Genomic DNA, 27,808 nt, shown 5'->3' on the forward strand with positions numbered 1-27,808 from the left:
TGAAGTAATGCATTGTTGGAAAAATACCTTAATTTAACAGTGAATTGTATTTCTGTTTTAAGCACTAGAGGTCGCTGTGGGTGAGTTGGCATGCAGGGTTGCCTCTCGACAATAAATGAACTGAAAAAGATTAAAAACAGGATCAGAAAGCTGGAACACACAGATTATATAATATAGCCAGCTGAACATAATGAAATATATTCTGCTGTTCACTAGAACTGTGTAATATGATTTGTGACTTAACATTTTTTAAAATAACCCACAAAAGTGTTAAATCAATGCAAGGATATCACTGTTTTAATACAGAGTATATTATTCTAACTGTTTTAAAGCTACAAATGTGACAGAAGAATTGCCACTTCACTTATCGAACTACAGGGAGTTAAAAAGCAAACAATGTCAGTGAATTGTGCAGGCCGAATGCATGTTTCTTTCTGTTTTTGCATTGCTTTTTGCAAGTTACTATTTCCATGACTTTTCTGGTTTTTTTTTTTTTTGTCTTTTATTATTATTATTATTATTTTATTAATTATATAGCGCCAATAAATTCCGTAGCGCTGTACAATGGGTGGACTAACAGACACATAATTGAGATCAGACCACTGGACGTACAGGAACAGAGGGGGTTGAGGGCCCTGCTCGATGAGCTTACATGCTAGAGGGAGTGGGGTATAGTGACACAAAGGGTTAAAGTAGAGGAATTAAATAGTTTGTTAGAGAAGGGTTTATTGAGTGCTTGGTATGTCATTTTTGACAGTTGCAGGAAAGGAGTCATGGGGTGGGGGATGAGAAACCTGCTGACAGTGTAATTGATACGCTTTAATGAAGAAGTGAGTTTTTAAAGATTTTTTGAAGGAGTGGAGTCTGGGTGAAAGTCGGATTGAGGAGGGAAGGGAGTTCCACAGAAGAGGGGCAGCCCTGGAGAAGTCTTGAAGTCGAGCATCAGAGGTGGGGATTCGGGCAGAGGATAGGCGTAGGTCTTGGGCTGAGCGCAGGGGTCTCGATGGGACATACTTGTGTATGAGGGAGGATAGGTATGTTGGAGCAGCATTATGTAGGGATTTGTAAGCAAGCGCCAGAATTTTGAATTGGGCCCTATATCTAACTGGAAGCCAATGCAGGGACTGACAGAGCTGGGAGGCATGGGAGGTGCGACCGGACAGGAAAATAAGCCTCGCAGCCGCATTCATTATAGATTGCAGCGGTGCAAGCTGGGAACATGTAAGACCGGTGAGAAGGGGATTGCAATAGTCAAGGCGAGAGAGAACAACAGCATGAACCAGTACCTTAGCCGCGTCCGGCGTAAGATATGGGCGGATGCGCGCTATGTTCTTGAGTTGGAAGCGACAGGATTTGGCTATCGATTAGATATGAGGAGTAAAAGAGAGGTCAGAATCAAGAAGAACCCCTAGGCAGCGAGCCTGCAAGGTAGAGGTGATAGTAGCACCATTGACTTGGATGCAGACAGACACAGGAGTAGCAGCACTTGAGGGAGGAAAAACTAGAAGTTCTGTTTTGGACAGGTTGAGTTTAACCCCTTAAGGACACATGACGTGTGTGACATGTCATGATTCCATTTTATTCCAGAAGTTTGGTCCTTAAGGGGTTAAGGAAGTGAGCAGCCATCCAGTTGGAAATAGCAGAGAGGCAGTCAGAAACACGAGTCAAGGTGGGTGGAGAGAGATCAGAGGAGGACAGGTAGATTTGTGTGTCATCTGCATATAAATGATATTGGAAGCCAAAGGAGCTGATGAGTTTACCAAGGGAGGCAGTATAGATAGAGAATAGTAGGGGGCCGAGGACAGAACCTTGGGGGACGCCGACAGATAGGGGTTGCCAGCCCCTCCTACAAAACCCTTGTCCTGCCCCGCCACCTCCTACAAAACCCCTGTCCTGCCCCTTCTACAAATCCTGTACTGCCCCCGTCTACAAAACCCCTGCAACCCCCTTCTACAAATCCCCTGCTTATCCCCCCTTATAAACACTCCTGTCCCAATACAAAACCCCTGCCCCTTCTACAAAATCCCTGCAGCCCCACACACACATTTACAGGCAGGCAGTCACACACACACAGTTACAGGCATACAGTCACACACAGTTACAGGCAGACAGTCACACGCACACAGTCACATGCAGACAGTCACACATACAGTCACAGACAGTCATGCACACAGTTACAGGCAGACAGTCACATATACATTGACACACACACACACACACACAGTCACAGGCAGACAGTCACACACACACAGTTAAAGGGAGCAGCAGACAGTCACATGCACACAGTCACAGACAGATAGTCATAGGCGTGCGCAGCCCATTGCATAAGGGTGTGCACCCTGAAGCACAAACAGACGCTGCTTAATATATATATATATATGCTATATATATATATATATATATATATATATATATATATGCTATATATATATATATATATATATATATATATATATATATATATATATATACATGGTAGTTTTGAAAAGCACTCCAAGGACTTCATATAAGGTGAAAAATAAACTTAGCTTTATTCTGCAACAACCAAAGGTGATCGACGTTTCAGTCCTACAACAGGACTTTCATCAGGATAACAGTGCATTCAAAATGTGGCAATATATATAACAAACTTAATAATACAGGGTACATTAGTTACAGCTGAGTCTTACCTGAGTTTGTGTGTGCACCAGTGTCCTGCCCGCCGAAAAAACGCGGGTAAAAAACAGATTCTGCATATTGTATTCAGCAGCTGTTGCTGCTGTGAACCTCTGCGTGTTGGAGGTTGTCATGGCAACCGGCCGAGACGCTTAGAGGCGTGTTTACATTCGTTGCTATGACCGCATATGCGATCAGTATCACGGACGCGGTAACAACACAAAAGTGTTAGAGGAAGCTTTACACAGAAATGTTAGGTATACACAGAAATGTTAGGTGCGTTACATGTAGCCACATGCTACCAAGCAAAACTTTTACCCACCCACACACAGGCAAGACTTTCACCATCAGGCATAGACTTACGTGCACTAGTGATTTTGTAGTGTATAAACTTGTCTGCCCTTGTGGATTGGCATACGTGGGCAAAACAGATCTACCCTTGAGGGAGAGAATGCGGAACCACCGATCAAGTATACGAGTGGCATACGGAGACAAGGGATCTGAACAACCAGTGGCAAAACATTTCTGGGAGAATAGCCATCCTCTACCATCAATGAAGTTCATTGCAATTGACCACGTCCCGCAACTAATGAGAGGAGGTGACCGTAAGAAAATTCTGCTCCAGAGGGAACTGCACTGGATTAGGACTCTGGACACGGTGCAGCCTAGGGGCCTCAATGAGAAATACAGCCTGGGCATCTTTCTATAGGACCTATATAAGTTATGCAATATGGACATTCCTCTACGCAAATTCCCAGAATTTTAAGGTATCATTAGTATTTTGTGAACTATCTACACCGTATTAAGTATACCATACATGCATATGAAGTACAGCATTCTTGCATTATTAACTATTATTGTATATATAGGTACTTATATGAGCTCCAGCTATAAATATTATTTTAACCCCTAGGACATGACATTGATATTTTACACAATACGTATGTTCCCTACGATAACAATCATTTATCATCTTGGCCATAGCATACTTAGTGTCTTAATTACAATGTGTGGACATTCTGGATGTATAGATATGTATATATATATATGATGGCTGCAATTTATACCATCACCCCAGTAAGCTCCATAGTTAACTTATTCAGTTATGCACATTGTTGCACCAAGTGGCATCCGCTTAACCACTATTGTCTGTAGAGGATATTAATGTAAACACGCCTCTAAGCGTCTCGGCCGGTTGCCATGACAACCTCCAACACGCAGAGGTTCACAGCAGCAACAGCTGCTGAATACAATATGCAGAATCCGTTTTTTGCCCGCGTTTTTTCGGCGGGCAGGACATTGGTGCACACACAAACTCAGGTAAGACTCAGCTGTAACTAATGTACCCGGTATTATTAAGTTTGTTATATATATTGCCACATTTTGAATGCACTGTTATCCTGATGAAAGTCCTGTTGTAGGACTGAAACGTCGATCACCTTTGGTTGTTGCAGAATAAAGCTAAGTTTATTTTTCACCTTATATGAAGTCCTTGGAGTGCTTTTCAAAACTACCATGTATATTATTGATGCCGACAAGCACCAGGCTATATATTTTTAACTATACTGGAGTGCAAGCTTTTGGACATTGTTATATATATATATATATATATATATATATACATACATACACACACACACACAGTCACAGGCAGACAGTCACACACACACACACACACAGTTAAAGGCAGCAGCAGACAGTCACATGCACACAGTCACAGACAGATAGTCATAGGCGTGCGCAGCCCATTGCATAAGGGTGTGCACCCTGAAGCACAAACAGACGCTGCTTAATATATATATATATATATATATATATATATATATATATATATATATATATATATATATATATATATATATATATACACATACATACACACATACACACTACTGTGTGTGTGTGTGGGCGCTGTGTGTGTGAAGGCACGTTGTGTGTGTGTAGGCACTGTGTGTGTGCAGAAAGTGTGTGTGTGCAGGCAGTGTGTGTGGGTGCTGTGTTTGTGTGAGAGGGTGCTGTTAGTGTGTGTGTGTGTGTGTATGTGTAAGGGTGCTGTGTGTGTGAGGGTGCTGTAAGGGTATGTGTGAGGGTGCTGTGTGTGTAAGGGTGCTGTTAGTGTGTGTGTGTGTATGTGTGTGGGTGCTGTTAGTGTGTGTGTGCTGTGTGTTGGTGCTGTTTGTGTGTGTGTGCTGTGTGTGTGTGCTGTTTGTGTGTATTGTGTAGAGGTGGGTGGGCCATTTAGTTAATATCCCCCCTCCCTTCTTACCTTATGTAGGGAGGGGGGACCATGCTGCTGCCATCCCTGGTGGTCCAGTGGTGAGTGAACTTTAGCCCCACAGCTTGCGGGGCTAGAGTTCATTCTCACGAGATTTGAGCGTTGCTGTGGCAACGCTCAGATCTTGCGAGAGGAACCTGGCGGAGCTGCTGGCTAGAGCTCCCTGGGTCCTCTCCTGCCTCCCTCCATGCTGCTGTGGGCCGGTAAGGTAGATCTTTGATCTCCCTCACCGGCCCACGGAGGAAGGCACATAGCGCGTGCCGCAGGGATTAGGGTGTGCCCAGGCACAGCTGGTACACCCCGTGCGCATGCGTATGCAGATAGACACACACACGGTTACAGGCAACATCAAACAGTCACAGGCAGACAGTCACACATACATAGTCACATGCAGTCACACACACAGTTATAGGCAGACAGTTACACACACACAGTCAGTGCCAGACAGTCACGCACGCAGTTACAGGCAGACAGTCACATATACAGTAACGCACACACACAGTCACAGGCAGAGAGTCTCACACACTTACAGTCACACACACACACAAAGTTACAGGCATGCAGTCACACACAAATACACACAGTTACAGGCAGTTACACACACACACACACACAGTTACAGGCAGACAGTTTTAAACACACACACACAGTCACACACAAACACACACACAGGCACACACACACACACAGATGCACACACACAGATACACACACAGACACACAGACACACACACACACACACAGACACAGACACACACAGACACACACTCTTACTTACAGACAGTGGGCTGGAGGAGGAGTGGATTCCCTGAAGTCCTTCCCTGAAGCCTGTGGAGAAGCAGACATTCCATCTTACTGCACCTCCATGTGCAGCAGTAACTGGTAAGTGCCGTATTAAGCCCCGCCTCCGCTGTCGGTTTGGCTCTGCCCCGATTTGTGTTAGCTCCACCCCCACTTTTCCTCCGTGCGGCCATTTCAGCAGCTCTTTGCTTGTGAGAGCTGTTCTGGACGCCTGGCATCCTAACTAACATGGGGGGGCACTGTGCGGCCACAGCTCACATAGCCCCCTCCAGCCCCCAGACCAGGGTCATGGCACCCCTCACCATGGTGGCACCCCATAGTACGCCACTGGAGTGACCAGCGCGGAATCCAGACTGAAGGGGGTCAAGCAGAGAGTTTGATTCGAGAAAGTCTGTCAATCCGGCGTACACAACTCTCTCGAGGATCTTGGAGGCAAACGGCAGTAGCGAGATAGGGCGGTAGTTGGATGGGGAGTTGGGATCAAGGTTGGGCTTTTTCAGAATCGGGGTTATGGTTGCCTGTTTGAAGGGTGAGGGAAATGTGCCAGAGGAAAGGGAGAGATTGAAGATGTTAGCGAGAGGAAGAGCAAGAGAGGGAGACAAAGTGCGGATGAGATGCGAGGGAATAGGATCGAGGGAGCAGGTGGTGGGACGGGAGGACAGGAGCAGAGCAGAAACCTCTTGTGCTGTAGTAGGTCTTTTCTCAGTTATTACATGAACAAGCGCTCCAGGCTGGCTAATGTAAATTCTACACACCTAGATGTCGCTCTCAGCCAATGAGTGACCAGCAGGATCAACACCCAGCTTCTGCTTCTGCAGATCACTGGATTCATAATATACAGAGGACCCAGCAAGAAACCAAGTAAGAGGGCAAACCATTACAAAACGACTTGCTCCATTACCAGGGAAAAGTGTCAGGGTACTCCTGGCTTCATAACCACTAAAGCAGGCTGTAGTGGATATAATGCTTGGAGTCCCCATTTAAGCACTCACGTTTCAGTGAGCCACAATTCTGCCAAAGAGGAGTTATCAACACATTAATAGGGCCATCAGAAACATAGCAAATTCAACACTTGAAAGTACCTGAAAACTATTTTATCTTAACAAATAACCAACATGTCCCAATGCTGGCTAAGATAGGTGAAAATAAAAGTCGAAGGCGCCAGCTATTTCCGCTCAGGTGACAGGTGCATCTCAGAAGTATAAATCCCTCTAATCTCAGGCAGAGTGATCTATCTATCCATTCTTCAATCCATCTATTCCCTTGGGCTACATACCTTTGAAAGAGGTTTAAAAGTAGGAAAATCACCCGCTCCATTAAGTACTGTTTATGTTGTGGAATTGGATCCCCATCATATGTAACCTTAGTCCACAGTTCATCAAGTTTCTGTATTTGCCTTCGTAACTGGAATAAACTTTCTGCTAGAAGAGTGAACCTTAAAAGAAAATAATACGAGTTGAAAAAGGAATGTAAAATAAACATAGACTGCCAAATTAGATGTTCTGCAGGTATTAAATACGTGAAAACATCAAGGCACCAATTTAATATATTTGGATAAATAAACGAATTTTGGGTAAACTTTTACAATTATTTAATATTTTGAATATGAATTATATATTTTTTATATTTTAACATTTTTATTCAAGTGAAATATGGGAAATGTATTCGATAAAATATGAAAAAATTCCATGCTGTTTTTAAAAACATACAGACAGTTTGGTATTTATACTGTCTGCTTTAAATCAAAAACTTTGTCTAATATTTTATCTCTCTTTTTTATTTTTTTTATATTTCATATTAAAAGTAGAGCTAGAATTAATGAATTATGTAATTTAAATGTAAGGTAAATCTATTATAAATAGTGTAGTTACCAGTTCTGAAACTGATCGAGACTGCCATGGAGTGGCCCTCCAATGCATGCGATCTGTTGTCTCCTCTTCCAGTCCCTTAATTCTTCAATCAGTTTCTTGCTCATTAAAGCGTCAATTTCGTCAACTATCTGTGTAATTTTCCGAAGGGCTTCCTGCCAAAAATTGCATATAGCTTTACTAGTGTGATCATTTTTGCAGAATCATAAAGAATGGAGTACAAAAAAAGTAGAGCAAAAAATTTCTCCCCCTACATATGTAACTGATCGCAGCATACACACACACACACACACACACCAAAGTTAATCCCACTAAAAATACTCTTAAAGGGACACTATAAGCACCAAAATAGTTTTAGCCTAATGAGGTAGGTTTGGTGTATAGATCATGTCTCTGCAGTCTAACAGCCTACTTCTCTGCCATTCAGGAGTTAAATCACTTAGTTTTCAAAGCCCTGGACACTTCCTTAGAAAGGGTCTAAATTTTAAAGATTCCCTAATTGCAAACCTCAAACATTTGAAGTTATGTAATCAGTTATGGTAGGCAGGCCTTCTAGGGGGAGTAAAAAAACGAGGTGTGGACAAAAGTTGAAAATCAGAAAACGTGTGTATATATACAGTGAATAATTATATTGTATTGTGCAGGTGAAACACACAGCGAGCTAAAAGGTTAGCTTACACTTAGAAGGTTGAATAGCATTCAGATTGAGCTTGCAATACAGGGAATCAGTTGATCTTGACACTCTAATATATTTCCTGACTCTCTGGGGGGTCAAAATGGGGGCAGATCCTCCAAAGACCTCTAGGGGAAGTCACCAGTGATGCAAATTGTGTCAACGGTGACACTTCACTGAAGGGAGTGTGTCCGCATGGCCTCAAGCATGCTAGGTTGCCAAACCGTCTACTGGTCGGTCCCCTACTTGACTGTCCCATCAAAAGCTGTACTGTTGGGAGCCCTGTTACTGCACAGCGTGTTTAGTTTACAATTTCTTATCTTCTTTGTTAATAGCCTGCTAGAGTCAGCAGTAGCCCCATGCGTATGATTCAATATAATTAACAAAGCATGCAATAAGAACTTCTAAGGTAAACATGGAAAATGTAAGTTTTGTTTTCATGGAGGTTGTGTGAGTCACTGCCAAAGAAGATGTGGCTAGGGTTGCATTAACAAAGATGTTTATCGCCTAAACAGAATACTGCAGATACAGACTCCAAGGTTTTCATCTTTTAGAAAGTAGAAATCAAGATGTAATACCATATCCTGGAACTAATATCGTGCTTAAAGTGCAATGCACCAATGGGGAGCAGGATGGAGTTTGTTCAGCCAAGGAAACAGCTCTCCTCCTTCAACTCTACACATCAGGATCAGGAGACTCTGCTGACCTTATCGCTAATAACAAACCTGAGCAGCATGGAGAATAATAAGGGGCATAATTAATGTAAACTCTGTGTGTGTTTGTCTCTTTGTATTTGCGTGTAATTGTGCTGGTACGATTTTGTAAAAAAATGGGTCGCAAGAGTATACTGAGAATGGGCAGCATCTGAAATAGCCTGCCCTTCGGTGGGTCCCCGCTCTGGTATGATTTTGTATCTTTATGTGTTTGAGTCTTTCTATGTGTGAGTGTGTTGAATTAAACATTTAAATATAAATAATTATCAATGGACTACACCTTTACTCCTGGTTTAGACAAGAAAACCAATTAAGACAATTATCTACACTGCCTTATAAGAAACCTATAGGGAGCATCACAAGGAGAAAGGAACTCGGAGAAAAATTGGGAGCGGAGATTCAAAAAAGTGGATTGTAGGATAGGGACTGCTGAACAGAATTCCAGTCTGCTGGCATTGGCTTTACTAAGATGGTAATTTGGGGGCTGAAGCCGTGGATGTGAGACTATTTAGCGCTGGATCTCTACAAGTACTGCAAAGGGCAGTAGGATACTAATGTTTTTCTTTTTACTTTACTCAAACAAGCTGCCTGATATTAAACAAATTATCCGAGTATAGTGTCCAATAGCCTCTAAGCCTCTAAGGAGAAGGGTAACTGTAAGGAGGGGTTGCTTAGAAACAGAACTTTGATGCACATCCCTCTATAAGTTAGGAAGCATGCAATACAATGACTATCTGGCTGTGATGCATGTACTTGTGTTAATTTATGCTTTCATTGAGATCACGAAAAACAGAAGCAGCATGCTTTACTTTTCCCGGGTAGAGAGGAAGGGACATAAAATATAGTGGTGGGATATGTCATGTCATATTCTCATCTGTCTGTTACTGTAGGGGACATTGAGTTTTCCTGTGGGTTCAAGCCCCAGGTGTTTCTGCAATCTAGCAACGCCCCTGGAGACACATTTAGGGAAGGCATATGGGATAAAATGAAAGGGTAGGATGGGCAAGGGAGAGCTACGAGTAGGGATATTGGGAAAGATTGAGGTAGTCACTTGGAAAGCGATAAAAGCAAAAAATACAGAAAAATTTGTTATTACATTTTTCATCTGAGCCATCTAATTACTAACCTTTCTCTTTTGGTCCAAAGTATTGAGCATTTGCTGCAACTTGTAACTTTCTTGTTCTATTAGAATATTATTTTTGTCACCCATATCTAAAATTAAAAAAAGAGGGAAACAATTAACAGGGAAGATAAACATTTTTGCAAGTATGGCAGAAATAGATAAATACTTAATTTTATAACACAAGTGTGCTTGGGTTTTCACTTAAACTGTTCCTAGCTCATCACTTAACAGTGGTGAGCTAAAAACCAGATTGCAAAATATTGGCAAAAAATACCAGATTTGGAAAAACTTCAATACATCAGTTCTAGTCACAGTTTGGTTATTTTTGTCTTAATGTTGCAAATATTTTTTCATAATGCATCCCAAGTCACAGTTTAGTGAATAAACCTGTATATGTAGTTATTGGGAGGTCAGTATTTCAGAGGATATTTTGTAAGTTAATGGTATGGCTTATCATACACTAAATGATCACAAGTATGTGGACATCTGACCATCATACCCATGTGAGTTTGTTGACCTCACATTCAAAAACTATGGGCAATAATATGGAGCTGACCCTCTTTTGTAGCTATAATAGTCACGCTCCTCTGTGAAGACTTGTCACAAGGTTTTGGATTGTGTCTGTAGGAATTTGTGCCATTTCAGCTAAAAAAAAAAATAAAAAAAATTTTTTTTGTGAGGTCAGGGACGGATGTTGGACAAGGAAGATTGTTTTTGAATTGTTTATGCACTGTGTATTGCTTATTTTTTCCATACTTAATTGTTTGTTATACTAAGCATTGTTATTTAATTAAAAAGCTTAATTATGCTAGAGGTGCTGGGAGAAGGGTGTGTGTGTAGCTTTGTGTTTGTATGGAAGTGTTTAACTGTGTGTATACTGTGTGTGTATGGGAGTGTGTAGCTGTGTGTGTCTGTATGTATTGTTCGCAGTTGTCTATGGGAGAACACGACTTGGCCAGTGTCTCCTGGGAAAATGTACTTTGAGACTTGATGTGTGGAAAGTATAGTAAATGTGGGTTGGGTGGATTTCTTTCTTATATTCTCCTTGAATAGAAAAAAATAATATTAAGTGGGATGTTCAGAAATTACCTTTCTCTGTGGCATCAAACTGAAATCCCAAAATCTGGATTAGTTTTATTTATAAATTTAAGAGTACATTGTTTCTACTTCTGAGATATATCTGACTGGATAGCAATTGTTAGAACTTGATTTTGCTCTTTTATAAATAAAAAATACGCTGACTAAAGGAATACTTTTTCTTACACTCACCTATAAGATTTGAAATGGTGTACATCTACTCTGAGGTTCTCGGGCTGATCATTGAGCTTATCATATAGCATCTACCCACAGTGAGTAAATGCGTTGTGTTTTGGTGGAGGAAAGTCAAGTTCTCAAACTTCACTTAAATGTTGCATATTGAAGAAAAGCAGCTTATGATAAGAAGCACGCATATAGCTCATGATAAGAAGCACGTATATAGCTCATGATGACAAGCACATAGCATACCTTTGCTTTGTAGTGTTTTAAATCTGAAATCAAATTCATCTTGCAGATCTTCCAGGTATTTCACATCTTGTTCAGTCACCTATACAAGAAGATTAAACCAATACAACAGTATGACTTTTAACTGCTATCTTGCTATGATTACAAAGAAATACTGAGTTGAGCTATCACATTTAAGAAACATCTAGTCAGCCAAAGAGAAACAATCTCTCAGAAACGGTAAGTAATGATCCATTACCTATCTGGCGCACAATGAATAACATGTACATTTGAATATGTGACCTGGGCCGTCTATAGGCCCAGTTAGCTTTATATAGACGTCAGACGCACAGTGATGATGAAAGCGGAAGGAGGAACCGGAAATTATCAGAGAAGGCGTCAAAAGTTTTGTTTAAAATGAAACCGTGGAAATAGATGGAACAACCACTTCTGAGGAAAGCTTTGTGCCGAAACGCGTCAAGTGGCAAGACTTATGGACTTATCCTGTATTTATTTTTTTAATTTGTTTTTACATTTACGTTCAATAAATAAGTGTTTTTATCTTGATCCTGCATCTTGGAGGAAACCACTATTAATACGAACAGGATTGATCCTGACCACTACAGGAGTGCAGCATACTAGCGATTTATCTCCGCTTTACACCTTTAGTCTGAGTCAGCTTTTTAAGCGACTCAGAATCATGTGAGTTGGACCAAGAATATATGGTTTTATATATGTGCTAACTATATTACCCTGTGGTTTTCTTTTTTCTTTTAGGAATGTGTCTATGCCAATATTGGTAGAGTTTATATTTATATTTATTGAGTGCTCTTACCACCTATTTTTACCTCATTTTTGTTATATTTGGAATGTGACAAGCGCCATCTTCTAAACAAGCCCAAACATAAGTGGCATGGCTTGACCATGGGGGAGGGAATTGTGATGTCCGCCATGTTGGGTCGTGTGACATGTCTAGTGAATGGTAAAATAATAAAACATTTGTAGATGCAATTATTATTTCTGTGGCAGGTACATAAGAGGAGATAGAGCCAAATGTTTCCATTTGGATGGACGTTGGTCTGGAACAAAGGAGGTGGTCATTTATTGTTTCTATTGGTACGCCTTAACTCCACCTCTGGGCAAGACTTGATAATCCACAGGGTATATATCCAAAGATTTGGAGGGGTGTTGGTGTACTTGATTGGGGCCAAGATCTAATTTTGAGTGATTCACCATCATCCTTCCTTGCCTTACTTGCCAGAGTAATTAGGACTTCTGTTATTTTATCCTTTTTGTATTTATCTGTTGTTGGTGTAAATAATATGTTTATCATATATTTTTGTATGCACTGTGACTATATTTTGCTCATAATAAACATTCATTTATTAAGTAATGCCTATGTCTAGTTAAGAATCACGTTACCTGAAGAGACTGATTAGTATTTTGCAATTACATAGATATTGTGCTAAGTAATATTTGGTGAGTTTTTATTATTGTTTTATTATTGATTTACCTGGGGGACTAAGGCACCCCATTTATAAATTGTCTTGGTGGTGGCAGCATTAAAATAGTAATAGTTAAATTGTATTGATTGTATGGGAGGTCAGAAGGTTTATAGCCTTAATTCCTCTTTGAAGCTGGGACCCCCACAGAGGTCAGATGACAGAAGGGGTAATGTAAATGAGATAGGAATATGAAATGGGTCAGATGGCTTACCATATGGATGGATCCTTTGATTAATCAAAGGCTCTGTAAGGTGTGAGAAGTCACACATAAGTGGCCTGGAAGCCTAGCTCCAAGATTACTTTGATATGTTAATGATCATTAGCTTTCAAGAAAAGAGAAAAAACAAGCCTTGTGATCCAATATCATATCCAAAAGGTAGAAACATTAATATTTACCCACAGAATAATAATTGAGGCTCATTTTTGTTATATTTGGAATGTGACAAGTGCCGTCTTCTAAATAAGCCCAAACATGATTGGCATAACTTAACCCTAGGGGAAGGGATTGTGATGTCCGCTATATTGGGTCACAAGTAAAAAGTGTAACATATCTATGGAATGGAAGAATAATAAAACATTTGTAGATGCAATTATTATTTCTGTGGCAAGTACATAAGAGGAGATATAACCAAATGTTTCCATTTAGATTGACGTTGGTCTGGAACACAAGGAGGTGGTTACTTATTGTCTCTATAGATACGCCTTAACTCCACCTTTGGGCGAGGCGTGGTAATCCACAGGGTATATCTCTAATGATACTGAGGTGTACATTGTACTTGCGTGAGAGACAGAATCTAATTCTAAGTGAGTCACCATCTTTCTTACCAGAGACCCCCTGAGGTAGAAGTTTTACTTTGAAAAGCTGAGTAAGTGATTAGGACTTCTGTTATTTCATCCCTTTTGTTTTTATCTGTTGTTGGTGTAAATAATGTTGTTTGTCATCTATATTTTTGTATGCACTGTAACTATTTTTTGCTCATAATAAATATTCCTTTATTAAGTTCTGCCTTTGTCTGGTAAAGAATCATGTTACCTGAAGAGACTAATTAGTGTTTTGCAATTACTTAAGTACTGTGCTAAGTTATATTTGGTGAGTTTTCTGATAAAGTTACATGGAGGACCAAGGAATGCCATTTATAAATTGTCTTGGTGGTGGCAGAATTAAAATAGTAATATTTATTTTATGTTTAAGTGTGGGTGCATGTCACGGGGGATTTTGTCATTATATCTGGTCTAGTGCAGACAAATAGTGAACTCTAACCCTTTCACCACCACAACTACATCACGCACACTCTTGAAGTAGGGTGCGTTCGTGACACATACCTGTGTGTTAACCACCAAAATTATATATAAACACACCACTACATTCAGCACTACACGTAAATGCACGCTTGCATTCAAACTCTAACACCACATACTAACACATTCACACAAACATACTCCATACAAGAACATGCTTACATTCAAATACAGTGCTAAATACAACCCTGCAAGCATGGAAAATAGGTAGAGCCCCAGCTATCAAAGCATTGTTGGAGTTGCACGACAGAGCGGGTTCTATCTTCTTTCCAACCTTGCAATTGGGGACCCCAATTCTTGCACCAGGGCTTTTTCTACTTTAGTTCCGCCACTGCGTTGGGGTGGAAGGCGTGATTGCATGACAGGGTACAGGGAGCTCTGGGGGCCAAAACAAATGCTTGCCCAGGGCCCAATCAATATTAAAGACGGCCCTGTACGTAATAGAAAGAAATAACACGGAAAATATGGGATCATCTTAAAGTGATTATTATACTAGTGTGAATCCCATTTATATGTATCTTACTGTAATAGTTCTGCGTCTCTCAGTATAGTTTGTTTGTCCATGAAATTAGTATGCACTGTGCAGGTTTAACATGAGCCCAACAATAAGAACAACGTCCTTAAAGGACCACTATAGGCACCCAGACCACTTCAGCTTAATGAAGTGGTCTGGGTGCCAGGTCCACATAAGGTTAACCCTTTTTTCTATAAACATAGCAGTTTCAGAGAAACTGCTATGTTTACCTATGGGTTAATCCAGCCTCTAGTGGCTGTCTCATTGACAGCCGCTAGAGGCGCTTGCATGCTTCTCACTGTGAAAATCACAGTGAGAAGACGCCAGCGTCCATAGGAAAGCATTGTAAATGCTTTCCTATGAGACTGGCTGAATGCGCGCGCGGCTCTTGCCGCGCATGCGCATTCAGCCGAAGAGGAGGAGTGTAGGAGGAGAGCTTCCCACCCGGTGCTGGAGAAAGAGGTAAGTTTAACCCCTTCCTCTCCATCCAGCCCGGCGGGAGGGGGTACCTGAGGGTGGGGGCACCTTCAGGGCACTATAGTGCCAGGAAAACGTGTATGTTTTCCTGGCACTATAGTGGTCCTTTAATGCTTTTCAGAGATAGAAGAACAGGCAGCTTTGTGATTAATTGGACCCCTAATGTGTGGACACATTGGACAATAACATATGGACACCAGGGCCAGATTAAAGGAACACACAAAGTTCCATTACCACTACATCCTGTTGTGGTGGTTATGGTATGGTTTGACAGCTTACGTGGGGCTCAGCAGGTGCTGGTCACCGCCTCCTATGAAGCTGGAAACTCCTAAAATAAGCTTAGCTTAGCTCCACTGAACTAATCCCTGCAACACAGGGCATGCTCATTGGTTTAGAGTATCAACTGAGCGTTGTGAGCTAATGAGCTAAGCCCTGCATTGGTGGTAACTTTTTTGGTCACAGAAGGAGACACATGATCTTTAAAGTCTTAAGGGAAGAAGCACTTATATAAGGAAATCATGTAAAATGCCTGAATAGATTGCTCCTCACTTACACCAATGCCACCTCTAGAGATCCAGCAAACTATAACTTAATTTTAAAATAAAGTGCACTCCAAATCAAAATAAAGAATTACTTCAATTTGTTTTTCTTGTATGCTTTATTTCAAATGCCACATTGTACAAGGTGCAACTATATACATGTAATGCATTGTGTGCCTTTTGGTATGATGTGTGATGTGTCAACTGTGATTAAGTGTGAAAAGTCACGAATGTGTTAAAGGAACACTATAGTCACTTAAATTACTTTAGAAAGTAGAGACGTGAGATAGAGTCTTCCTTGCCATACACGTTACTATTCCCACTTCTGACAGGCAGTAAAAGTAATACCAAACTTAGCTTTATAGGAACACTATAGTCACCTAAATTACTTTAGCTAAATAAAGCAGTTTTAGTGTATAGATCATTCCCCTGCAATTTCACTGCTCAATTCACTGTCATTTAGGAGTTAAATCTCTTTGTTTCTGTTTATGCAGCCCTAGCCACACCTGCCCTAGCTATGATTGACAGAGCCTGCATGAAACAAAAAACTGGTTTCACTTTCAAACAGATGTAATTTACCTTAAATAATTGTATCTCAATCTCTAAATTGAACTTTAATCACATACAGGAGGCTCTTGCAGGGTCTAGCAAGCTATTAACATAGCAGGGGATAAGAAAATCTTAATTAAACAGAACTTGCAATAAAGAAAGCCTAAATAGGGCTCTCTTTACAGGAAGTGTTTATGGAAGGTTGTGCAAGTCACATGCAGGGAGGTGTGACTAGGGTTCATAAACAAAGGGATTTAACTCCTAAATGGCAGAGGATTGAGCAGTGAGGCTGCAGGGGCATGTTCTATACACTAAAACGGCTTCATTAAGCTTAAGTTGTTCAGGTGACTATAGTGTCCCTTTAATTGTATAATGCTGCACCCTGTACATTGTAGTATTTGAAATACACATGGATACACACAAATTGTCAGTACTTCAAAGACAATTCAAAGTGAATGTTAATTTTAAGGTCAGATTACCCAAACTAAAACCATAGATGAGACATTTTGAAATTTGTCTATTTTGGCAAATTTGTGGTTCTCAGTTTTGTGCATAACTCTGAAAATGTGCCAAGCAAGAAAAATTGCTTTGCTTATTTTGCAGTAAAATGTCCCTAATTTTCTCATTAAACACCATTTAGACAGCTGTGGGCTATAGTCCTTTATCTACCACCCTTTATCTACCTTTATCTACCACCAAGAAAAGAAGCAGGTGTTTATGGAGTTGTAACCTTGATAGACTATGATGATATCAAAATATGTACTTGTTACAGAATTCCACTAAATGTAACCACAAAGAGTAGAGTAGAGTTTTACATGCTTAGTTTATGCTTAAACCATCATAATTTGTATACGTCTGGTTAAAGGATCACTATAGGGTCAGGAACACAAACATGTATTCCTGACCCTATAGTGAAAACCCACCATTTAGGTGGCTTCCCCCTCTTAGCCCCATCAGAATGGGTTAAAGCTCACCTTATTTCCAGCTCTCCATGGGTCCGCCGGTGCTGGCCCTGCCCTCTTGGTGACATCATCAAAATAGCTGATTTTTAGCCAATCCAATGCTTTCCCATGGGGAAAACATTGGATTGGCTAAAATCGGCAAGTGGGTGGGGCCAAACAACATTTTGGCCAATCAGGACCTTGATTCAATGCATCTCTATGAGGAAAATTCAGCGTCCCCATGCAGAGCGTGGGGCCGCTGAACGGCAGGACTGCTTACTGTACAGCCCTGAGCAGGGCCGTCTATAATATGAATAGGACCCTGGGCAAAGCATTTTCGTGGGCCCCCTAGGCCCTGACCCTTCCTCCCCCCCTCCCATTACGCCCAACCCCCAATCACACTGACAGACCTTCTGACACATACACACACAGACACAGATACATACTGACACACATACACTGACACAAATATATACATATATACATTCAGACATACTGACACACACATACATACATACAAACACACACAGACACCTACACTGACAGTAATACTGAAACACACACAGACACCTTCACTGACAGATGTATTGACACACACAGACATTCTGACACACACACAGACATACTGACACACACAGGCATACTAACATACACACCGACAGGCATGCTGACACACACACACACACACACACGCACACAGACATACTGACACACACACGCACACAGACATACTGACATACACACACACACACTGACATACACACACAGACATACTGACATACACACACACAAATACTCACATACACACACAAACATACTGACATACACACACACAAACATACTGACATACACACACACATAGACATACTGACACACACACACTGACACACACACACACACACACAGACATACTGACATACACAGACATACTACTGACACACACACACATTTAGCCACCCTCCAGGTTCTTACCTTTTCCTGGAGGGTGGTTTCCCTGGGGTCCAGTGGCAGGCTGAGGCAGATGGGAGTTCTCCTCTGGAACTCCCCTCCTCCTGCCTTTCTCCTCCCGCGCGGCTATTATCTCCGGTGGGAGGAAGTGACGCGCGGCACTCACTTCCTTCCAGCCGGTACAGGAAGGGGCCCGGTCGCGCTGTTTAAGCGTCACAGCGCCCGACCGGGCCCCTGCTCAAGATGCTTACCGGGTGGCCCTTAGTGCATGGGCCACCCAGGGGGGATCCTTAGTTGGCGGGCCAGAGCCGCACCGCAGGGTACATGGGGGCTGCTCAAATCACGGGGCAGCTGCTCTGGGGCCCCCCAGGAGCAACTGGGCCCGGGGCAGCTGCCCCGTTTGCCCCGTGCTAAAGACGGCCCTGGCCCTGAGCCAGGAAGCCATCTAAGGAGTGGCCACTTGGAGGTGTCCCTAGAAGCAATGTAAACACTGCCTTTTCTCTGAAAAGGCAGTGTTTGCATAAAAATGCCAATCAGGACCTTGATTCAATGCATCTCTATGAGGAAAATTCAGCGTCCCCATGCAGAGCGTGGGGCCGCTGAATGGCAGGACTGCTTACTGTACAGCCCTGAGCCAGGAAGCCATCTAAGGAGTGGCCACTTGGAGGTGTCCCTAGAAGCAATGTAAACACTGCCTTTTCTCTGAAAAGGCAGTGTTTGCATAAAAATGCCTGAAAGGAGTTATTATACTCACCAGAACAACTACATTAAGCTGTAGTTGTTCTGGTGACTATAGTGTCCCTTTAATCATACAGCACAACTCTGTATTTCACATTCTTATGCTGTTACATGACATATCTGAGAAAGTTAAACAAATATTTGTTTCCAAAAAACACATCAATTTCATTATGTGTAATAGATGTCAAATGTTTTATATTTTAATGTGCACAACACAGCATATATATTGCTAGGGGGAAGCATGAAATGTTCAATTTGAAAGATATGAAGGTAAATTGAACCTTGGGCAAAGGGCATCACATAATCATAAACATGTAACAAATGCATTTCAGCTAAACTTTTCACTTCCTTTCTATATTCCTGTCCTGTGGTTTAGGCCATGTATAGTGCCACTGAGTTAGGGAAATGGGTAAATGTAACTAGAACAAATTGCACAACCTTTTTTTTTCTTTTCTTTTAGTATTTCCTATTTTATGTTTATTTTAAGTTATGTCTCTCTTTATCATAGGGGCCATCTTTTTGACGGCTTTGTGAGGCCATCTTTTTCAAGGATATGTGTGGCCATCTTTTGCAAGGCTATGTGGGGCCATCTTCTTGAAGGCTATGTGGGGCCATCTTTTTCAAGGCTATGTGGGCCATCTTTTTCAAGGATATGTGGGGTCATCTTTTTCAAGGCTATGTGGGGCCATCTTACTGAAGGCTTTGTGGGGCCATCTTACTGAAGGCTTTGTGGGGCCATCTTACTGAAGTTTAATAAGGTTTTCAAATTATTTAATACTATTGGAAAAAGTTTCCAAATTATTGTTTACAGAAGTCACAATTAGTCCATGGACTTTTTTGTAGATAAATCCATTGGAAAGTTTTCTATTAGTATTGAATCATTTGTAAAACAAATCCTTTATTAGACTGATTATTATTTTTTTTTATTAATTTAACAATAAACCCTCCTGCATTTTCTAATTACAAGTGACTTATAGTTACACAGCATGGACCTCCAATTAACGATCTGATATTTGGTATAAATAAGCATAGTGTCCACCAAACCTACTCCAGAATAGACCACATTCTAGTGTCAGGCACACTTCTTCTACAAATTAAGGAATGTACTATAGGTAATATTGTATGGTCGGACCATGCGCCAGTCACCCTAACGATGCAAGACCACTACCAGTACCAAGGAAAACCCCCGTGGCGCTTAAATGATTCACTACCAAACGACACAAAGTTTACAAATCAACTTACACAAACCCAACAAGAATACTTTGAGCTCAACGACTCCACAGAAGTCTCAGCCACGTCCATCTGGCAAGCCCACAAAACAGTCATGAGGGGGTACTCCTAAGCCGCGCATCCTATCTTAAGAGGACGCGTGAAAAAGAACACATAGACCTCCTGAGGCAACTGCGAAAGATGACAAACCCGCACATCCTGCATCCCTCTGAACAACTGGCCAAAAGCATTGCAGAAACTACTAAACAGATTAACGACCTAACCTTAAATAAAATGGCCCACATGCTAACTAAATTAAAGCTGAAAACATACACTCAAGGCAACAGAGCTGGGAAACATCTAGCGACAATGTTAAAGCAGAAACAAGCCAACTCCAAAATCCCATACTTGATCTCTCAAACAGGCGACAAAATCCACAATCCTCAAGATATCAATGATGAGATGGCTGACTACTACCATAAGCTTTATAACCTAAGAAATGATCCTGAAGTACATCAACCCACGAAACAAGAAATTGATGACTTCCTCCAAACGACTACGCTACCCAAGATGTCGGCCACCCACAAACAAACAATACAAAACCCTGTCACAATACAAGAAATAAAGGACTCGATACAAGCACTCCCGCCGGGAAATCATCAGCACCAGATGGCTTGAATAACCTTTACTATAAAAAATTTGCAACAATACTAGCCCCATAGTTACAAAAATGATATACCCAAATCCTTGCATCCGGAACCATGCACACAGAAATGTTGATGGCACATGTGGCCACCCTCCCAAACCAGGCAAACCACCCAACAAAAGCCAGAATCTCAGACGTATATCTCTACTAAACACGGACGTCAAACTCATAGCCAAAATCTTCTCCAACAGGTTAGCACAAATTATCCCAACACTTATTAAAGAAGACCAGGTAGGGTTTGTGGGCGGCAGACAGGGAGCAGATGGCATACGCAAATTACTGAACCTACTGTATGAAATAAAGAAGGAGAAATTTCCGAGCATCATGTTATCCTTAGATGCAGAAAAAGCTTTTGATAGGCTACACTGGCCCTTTCTAATGGCAGTCCTCCGCAAGTTCGAGTTCCCACCCCAGTTCCTGACATTAGTTACAGCACTCTACTCCTCCCCGACTGCAAAAGTAGTGAACGGGGAATTCATCTCCAAACCATTCTCAATATCCAATGGCTCCAGACAAGGATGCCCACTCTCCCCGCTACTTTATATATTCGGGCCAACGGACAGGAATACAAACTGTCGCTATTTGTGGACGACATCCTCCTCGCTTTAGAGCACCCACACATATCCCTCCCAAACTTTTATAAAATTCTCACCCAATATAGCCACTGCTCCTACTACAAACTGAATATAACGAAAACTCTCGCAACGGGAGTTAACAGCCGTGCACAGGACATGCAACACCTATAAGCCAACTTTAATTATGACTGGAGGCAAGACAGTATAAAATTCCTGGGCATAAACTTTACACCCACACCCTCCAAGCTTTACAAAGCAAACTACATTAGACTTAGAGGCGAAATCCAAAATATTTTACAAGGATGGGGGGGAAAGTACATCTCATGAGCGGGTCGAATAGTTTTAATGAAAATGGTAATCCTACCCAAAATGCAATACTTATTTCGAACACTCCCTAAGACATACCTGCAGGACCTCCAAAACCTGCTCAACAACTATGTGTGGGAAAATAAAAAAACACGGGTTGCGAAGGATACCATGTACAAGCAGTTCAACAAAAGAGGAATGGGCATGCCAGATGTAGCAGGATATTACCGAGCGGCCCATATAGCACCACTACTGGCCATTCCCCACCAACGAGAACAAGCAACATGGCTCAACTTAGAGAAAAGCCACACAGACGGTGATTCTTTACTGACACTGGCTTGGCTACCAAAATCACAAAGACCAAAGTATACCACCATGCTTCCCACGACCACCCTATCACTCTCCCTGTTGGATGACTACAAGAATAAATGACCAACACTGATTTGATTTCACCTACTACTAGAAACAATCAAATTTTACATATCAAACTTTAATTATAAAATATGGCATAGACACGGAATAAAATCAATGTCACAAATTATGCAGGGCCCAAAACTAAAACAGTTCTCAGCACTCCAACAAGAGTACACACTGCTGAATACGGCCACCTACTCCTACATGCAATTGCACTCATGGTTCACCCACCAACTACAAAGCTTATAACCAAAAACACATAACCTAATGTGGCAAACTGTAGAACAAATCTGTATAGCAACCAAACCAGCCAAGAAACTCATGTCCACGATATACATGTCAGAACATATTTTGGCTCCAAAACAACCCCCCTCTTTAATATCAGCATGGGAAAAAGACATGGGACACACTTTACCTGAGGCCCAGTGGCTATACATTTTCAAAGCACACAAATCACTAACTCTATGCACAACTCACATTGAACTATCCCGTAAATTGCTGTACAGATGGTACCTGGTTCCCACGCGCCTTAAATACAGCTTTCCCAAAACATCAGATGTCTGCTGGAGATGTAAAAAAGAACGAGGCACAATGATTCACATATGGTGGCACTGCCCAGCACTTCAACAATACTGGCAACAAGTAGCAGATCTGGCAACCAAATGCACTGACACTCGATTACCACATGTGCCCGAAACATTTGTGCTTCTCCTTTTACCACACACACCACAAAAATATCAAAAATATCTAGCATACCACATCATCATAGCCGCCCTAACTGTCATAAGCAGACAATGGAAAAAAAACACCCCCCCTACAATCGCCCAATGCATCACAGTGGTAGAAACAAACAGGAGCTACAAAAACCTGAACCAAAGCATGGGAAACATGGGACACGCAAAAACCGAAAAACCTGAACCAAACCTGAACCAAAGCATGGGAAACATGGGACACGCAAAAACCCATACAGACATATTCAAAATAGAACCATTGATAGTAGCATGGACCTCCTCGACTGGAGGCAACACAACTTCAGTCACCCCAACGACCAAGGTCGAAAAAGCCAACCTAAATCGATCATTCAATTGGCCCTAGAGGGAAGCACAAACCCCACCCCCTGTCCCACCACCACACATAACGCACACGGGAATGGGAAGAGACAGGGCACAACCAGGGCAAACCCTATGCCACCAGGAAACCCCCCCACAGGCCACCGACACCATAAATTGAAACAACAACACTCATCGCCTTCGCAACTCTACAAAGCAGGTATACTGTAGAAGACAAATGATGTTCAATAAGCAACAATCATTAGCAGGCCAATAGGGAGACTGTAAAAGGGATTGTGAAATATTTTGTAACATTTGGTTAACTGGAATTTCCCTGTGCAAGATTATCAATGTTAAACAATGTTCTTACTGACTGATAACTTCCCCCCTCCCAACCTCCCATTTTCCTTTCTGTACCCACTCCTTAAAAAAAGAAAAATTGTCAAATAAAAAAAAAAATAAGCATAGCAAAGATCAAATATTTACAACATTGGAGGGGCCAGCCAACCCCACCATCTTTTTGGAGCCCGGCAAGGGACTGGAGCATACAGAGGCAGCAGGGAGAGAGAATGTAGTACTAGCATCCCTGTTGCTGGCAATATAGTTATGTAATGCCCACTGTGTAGTAGATTGTGTGCATTAGTTAACTATAATGTGCCCACAAAATAGTAAAAGTGTGCACACCTGTTAACTATCACATGGGCATGATGTACTAAATCCTGTGCACATGATACTACAGCATGCCCACGATCGGAAAAAAAAAGTTTTATGCCACCTCTGGGGCTCTGTAGGCAGGGCTCGAGTCCTGCAGGAACGCGTGGGAACGGCGTTCCTGCACTTTTTCCACAGCAGGAACGCCGTTCCCATTACTAGTCCTGAAGGACCCAGGGCTGGCACAAGCGGCCCCTCTTCCTCAGCCCTTGCCCCTCTTACTCAGCCCCTGCATACAAGCGTACCATTTTTGGGGTGGGGGGGGGGGGGAAGGGGGCGGGGAGGGGATCTTGGGTGAGTTCCTGCACTTTTTTACCCAGGACTTGACCCCTGTCTGTAGGATTGTAATGATGGCATTGTATGTCTTTGGTCCTGAAGGGGTTAATTAGCAGAGTTTTTGTACTGAATATTTGAATCACGTTGTTTAATCAAAATCCCTCCCATATGGTCTTACCTGTGCACTGTTTTTAATAGTAGCAACTTTACTCTCTACCGCTCTCTGTCTTTCGGAAACTGCATTACTTTGCAATGACTTTTCAAATGGACCCTGGAAAAAGAAGAATTTTTAATAAATATCTGGTTCAGTAATATGCATGGAAGGGAAAGTAATTATATGTATTCCAGATTCTTAAAATCTTAGAAGAGTTACGAGTCAATAGTACATAAACGTTACGTAAAGTAGTACGTTACGTAAAGTTTTGAGTTCATAAAAAAATAAATCCATAACCTCAAATACAATAATATATATATTTTTTTAAAGAAAGAAAACGTATAAAATTTCACATTTTTATTTTTCTCTCTCTCCCACCAAACCATTAACCCACCTTCACTCCCTTAACCAAGAAGATTATACATATCACTCAATCTATAAGAATTTCAATTAATAAGTCTAATAATCCACATTCCACCCTGCTTTGAATATTCCAATTGTCTATCACAAACAGTAGGGGTTTGATACTCCTACATCTGTTTACTCTACTAATCCATTACTCTTTTGAGGGTCAATCTTTCTTTTTCCATAAGCTTGCAATGAATACTTTAGCCACATTAATTAACTTACTAATTAAAGAGTGCTTTGTTTTATTAAATATCAAATCAGTGTGAACAATGAGGTTTAGTTGAGGAGTCAAGTGGAAATCCGGTAGGATATATAAAGCTCTCAACTTTTTTGCCAAAAGGGGGCAATAGTTGGGCAATTACAAAAAAAGTATGTGCAAGGTCACTCCTTTGGGATTTGCACCTCCAACATTTATCACTAACTTAAGAGGCACGTGTATTTATTCTCACTGAAGTCCTTTACCATCACAAAACATTTATTCTAATCCTGTATCTAAAGTTATTCCATTATCAGTAATCTACAAAAATCAGGCTATTCAAGACACTCTGATAACATCAGTCATTTATAAATTTTTACAGGGGAGGAAGAGGGGATGAAAAGTTTCCCTTTGGACACACATATTTTTAAAATTGGAAAATTTCATTGGGATTATGAATTGGGTTTCAATCAATTTTAATAAGTAGTGTAGCTGTAAGTAGAAAAAGGTGCCACCTCTAAGAGCAAAGTCTCTTCTGAGAATTGTTACTCTGGGAAGTAAATCTCCTGTTGAGAAATTAATATTGTCCAGCCTTTCTTGGATAAACATTTAGAAAAATAATGGGCAGAATCTTTACTATGGAGAAAGCCTATGTTGTCTGTAACAGGCAAAAAAAATCCAGTGGGGCTACCTATTATTACTTTTCTAATAACCCTTTTCCAGTGTTATTGTTGGATGGTCAACCCAAGTTGGTTTTATTTTTATTTTTTTCCGTGCATTACATCTAACCAAGATATATTGAGATATATGACAAATCGTTATATAAAAGTTTTATTTTATCTTTTACATATGCCCATGCCTGATGTTACGATGCACATGCACATGCATATTCTAATTTTACAATGCATTGGAAAAGATTGTATATTGCACATGAAAACTCAATATACAAATGAAATAAATAAATAATGATTTATCCGGGCCAGGTCACATTTTGATAAATGATTGTTCAGCACTTCGCTTTTAGTAGTATTAATTTTGAAGTTTGAATAGAGACTGAAATCAGTTAGACACAAACGTCCTCAAGTGAAATTATGGGATTAGAAAGAAACAACAGCACATCTTCCGCATAAGCCGCAATTTCTACCTCTCCTGTCTTAGAGATGTATTATTCTTTGCCTGTCTTATTGAGGACAATAAAGGTTCCACACACAAAAATAAAGGCAATAATTTGTCAAGACAAATTCATTTGACAACTCGCTGTTAATTTTGATTCTTGCCATTGGATGGCAATAAATGGTCTGAATCCATGTCATAAATCCAATTCCAAAACTCAGACTCTTCAAGACTGTAAACATAAATAGCCAATTAACCTTTAACAATAAATATAATTTAACGTTTCAATCACATTGTCTTTTGCTTCAATGCCTTCAATAGAACCTGATTGGTCAATATGAATCAAGTGACTGACAATGTGTTTTAGCATGGCTGCCAAGATCCTCATAATAATTTTTAGGTCTAAGTTAAAAAGAGAGATTCATCTGCCGTTTCCATAATTGTCTATATTTCTAACCTTTTTGAATACTAATGTTATCGCTTCTAGCAAGCTTCTTCCCAGTGTTCCTCCTTTAAGTATTGAATTATACTGGTTCCGCGCCGCCCGGCCACGCTACATGGAGAGACGGTCAGGAGGGAGCGCTCTGCGCTTCCCTCCTGCCAGTCACTGAAACCCGGCCGCCCTCCATGCAGCAGTGCTGCGCCGCCTGGGGCTTGTTAAAGCGCTCAGGTGGCGCAGCATGAGGAGGCGCCCCGGGGACAGGGATCCGGCGCCCCCTGATAAGTTGCGCCCTAGGCGGCTGCCTAGGTCGCCTTACAGGTGGCGCCGGCCCTGACTTCTCCTCCAGATTTCAGCGCCATCTTGCTAGCACGGGGAGTTCACTCGATGGGAGGGGGGCTTTGGCAGCCATTTTGAGTAGTTGGCACGTTAGTCTTCAAGGTTAGTTCTCAAGGCTTTTAGTAACTTCACATTTTATTAAGACTAGCTGCTACAATGTTTCATTCAGCAGGAACCTAACATTTCTTGTTGACACACAATTTCTATGAACAAAGCATTCTTATAAGGCTATGAGAGCATGAGAAAGAAATATAAGGGTATAGAGTTAAATGGGGCCTAATAATTCTACAACAAGGGTAACAAGATAACAATAAGGGTAATAATTTCCACACATTAGCACCAAATACACAAAGTTGTATTCACATAGGAAAGAATAATAATAAATAAAAGGAACATAGTGCATATAAGGTTATGGCATATTCACCAGCTGGAATCCACATTCTGTTATGAGCTTTACTCTATATAGAACAACAACAATTCCAGTTGTAATAATAGAGTAATTGGGTCAACTGGTATCCCCATAATTATCAATGGAGCCTCTCACACGTGCCCTTGTTTCTTTAATACAACAAACGCATTGAAGGGGCACTCTAGGCCCCTATGCACAGGCCCGTCGCTACCCGACAGGCAAAACAAGCAACTGCTTGGGGCCCCGAGCTGGCCCGGGGCCCCAAGCAGAGCCGGCAGGGGCATGCGGTCCTGGGGGGCCCGGACTGCTCAGGTCGTCCGGGCCCCACATTCAGTGGGTACATACCGGGTCGCAGGGGGCCCGGTATGTACCCACTGGGCCAGCCTCTTCTCCTGGGGGGCTGG

At 41.4% G+C, this 27,808-nt stretch overlaps 1 protein-coding gene across 1 annotated transcript in view; it reads right to left on the bottom strand.

Moving 5' to 3' along the window:
- The window catches only part of STAT4 (signal transducer and activator of transcription 4), a 247,053-nt gene that overhangs the window by 90,442 nt on the left and 128,803 nt on the right, over window positions 1-27,808 (bottom strand). Inside the window, exons 5-10 of the mRNA XM_063430167.1 lie at window positions 24,525-24,617; window positions 11,615-11,693; window positions 10,112-10,197; window positions 7,603-7,754; window positions 7,008-7,166; window positions 28-120 (exon numbers count right to left, since the gene is read on the bottom strand). Coding sequence (XP_063286237.1) covers window positions 28-120; window positions 7,008-7,166; window positions 7,603-7,754; window positions 10,112-10,197; window positions 11,615-11,693; window positions 24,525-24,617 — 662 coding nt within the window. The remainder of the gene's footprint in view (window positions 1-27; window positions 121-7,007; window positions 7,167-7,602; window positions 7,755-10,111; window positions 10,198-11,614; window positions 11,694-24,524; window positions 24,618-27,808) is intronic.

This window comes from Pelobates fuscus, chromosome 8 (genome assembly GCF_036172605.1).
Source record: "Pelobates fuscus isolate aPelFus1 chromosome 8, aPelFus1.pri, whole genome shotgun sequence".
In the NCBI taxonomy this organism is placed as follows: domain Eukaryota; kingdom Metazoa; phylum Chordata; class Amphibia; order Anura; family Pelobatidae; genus Pelobates; species Pelobates fuscus.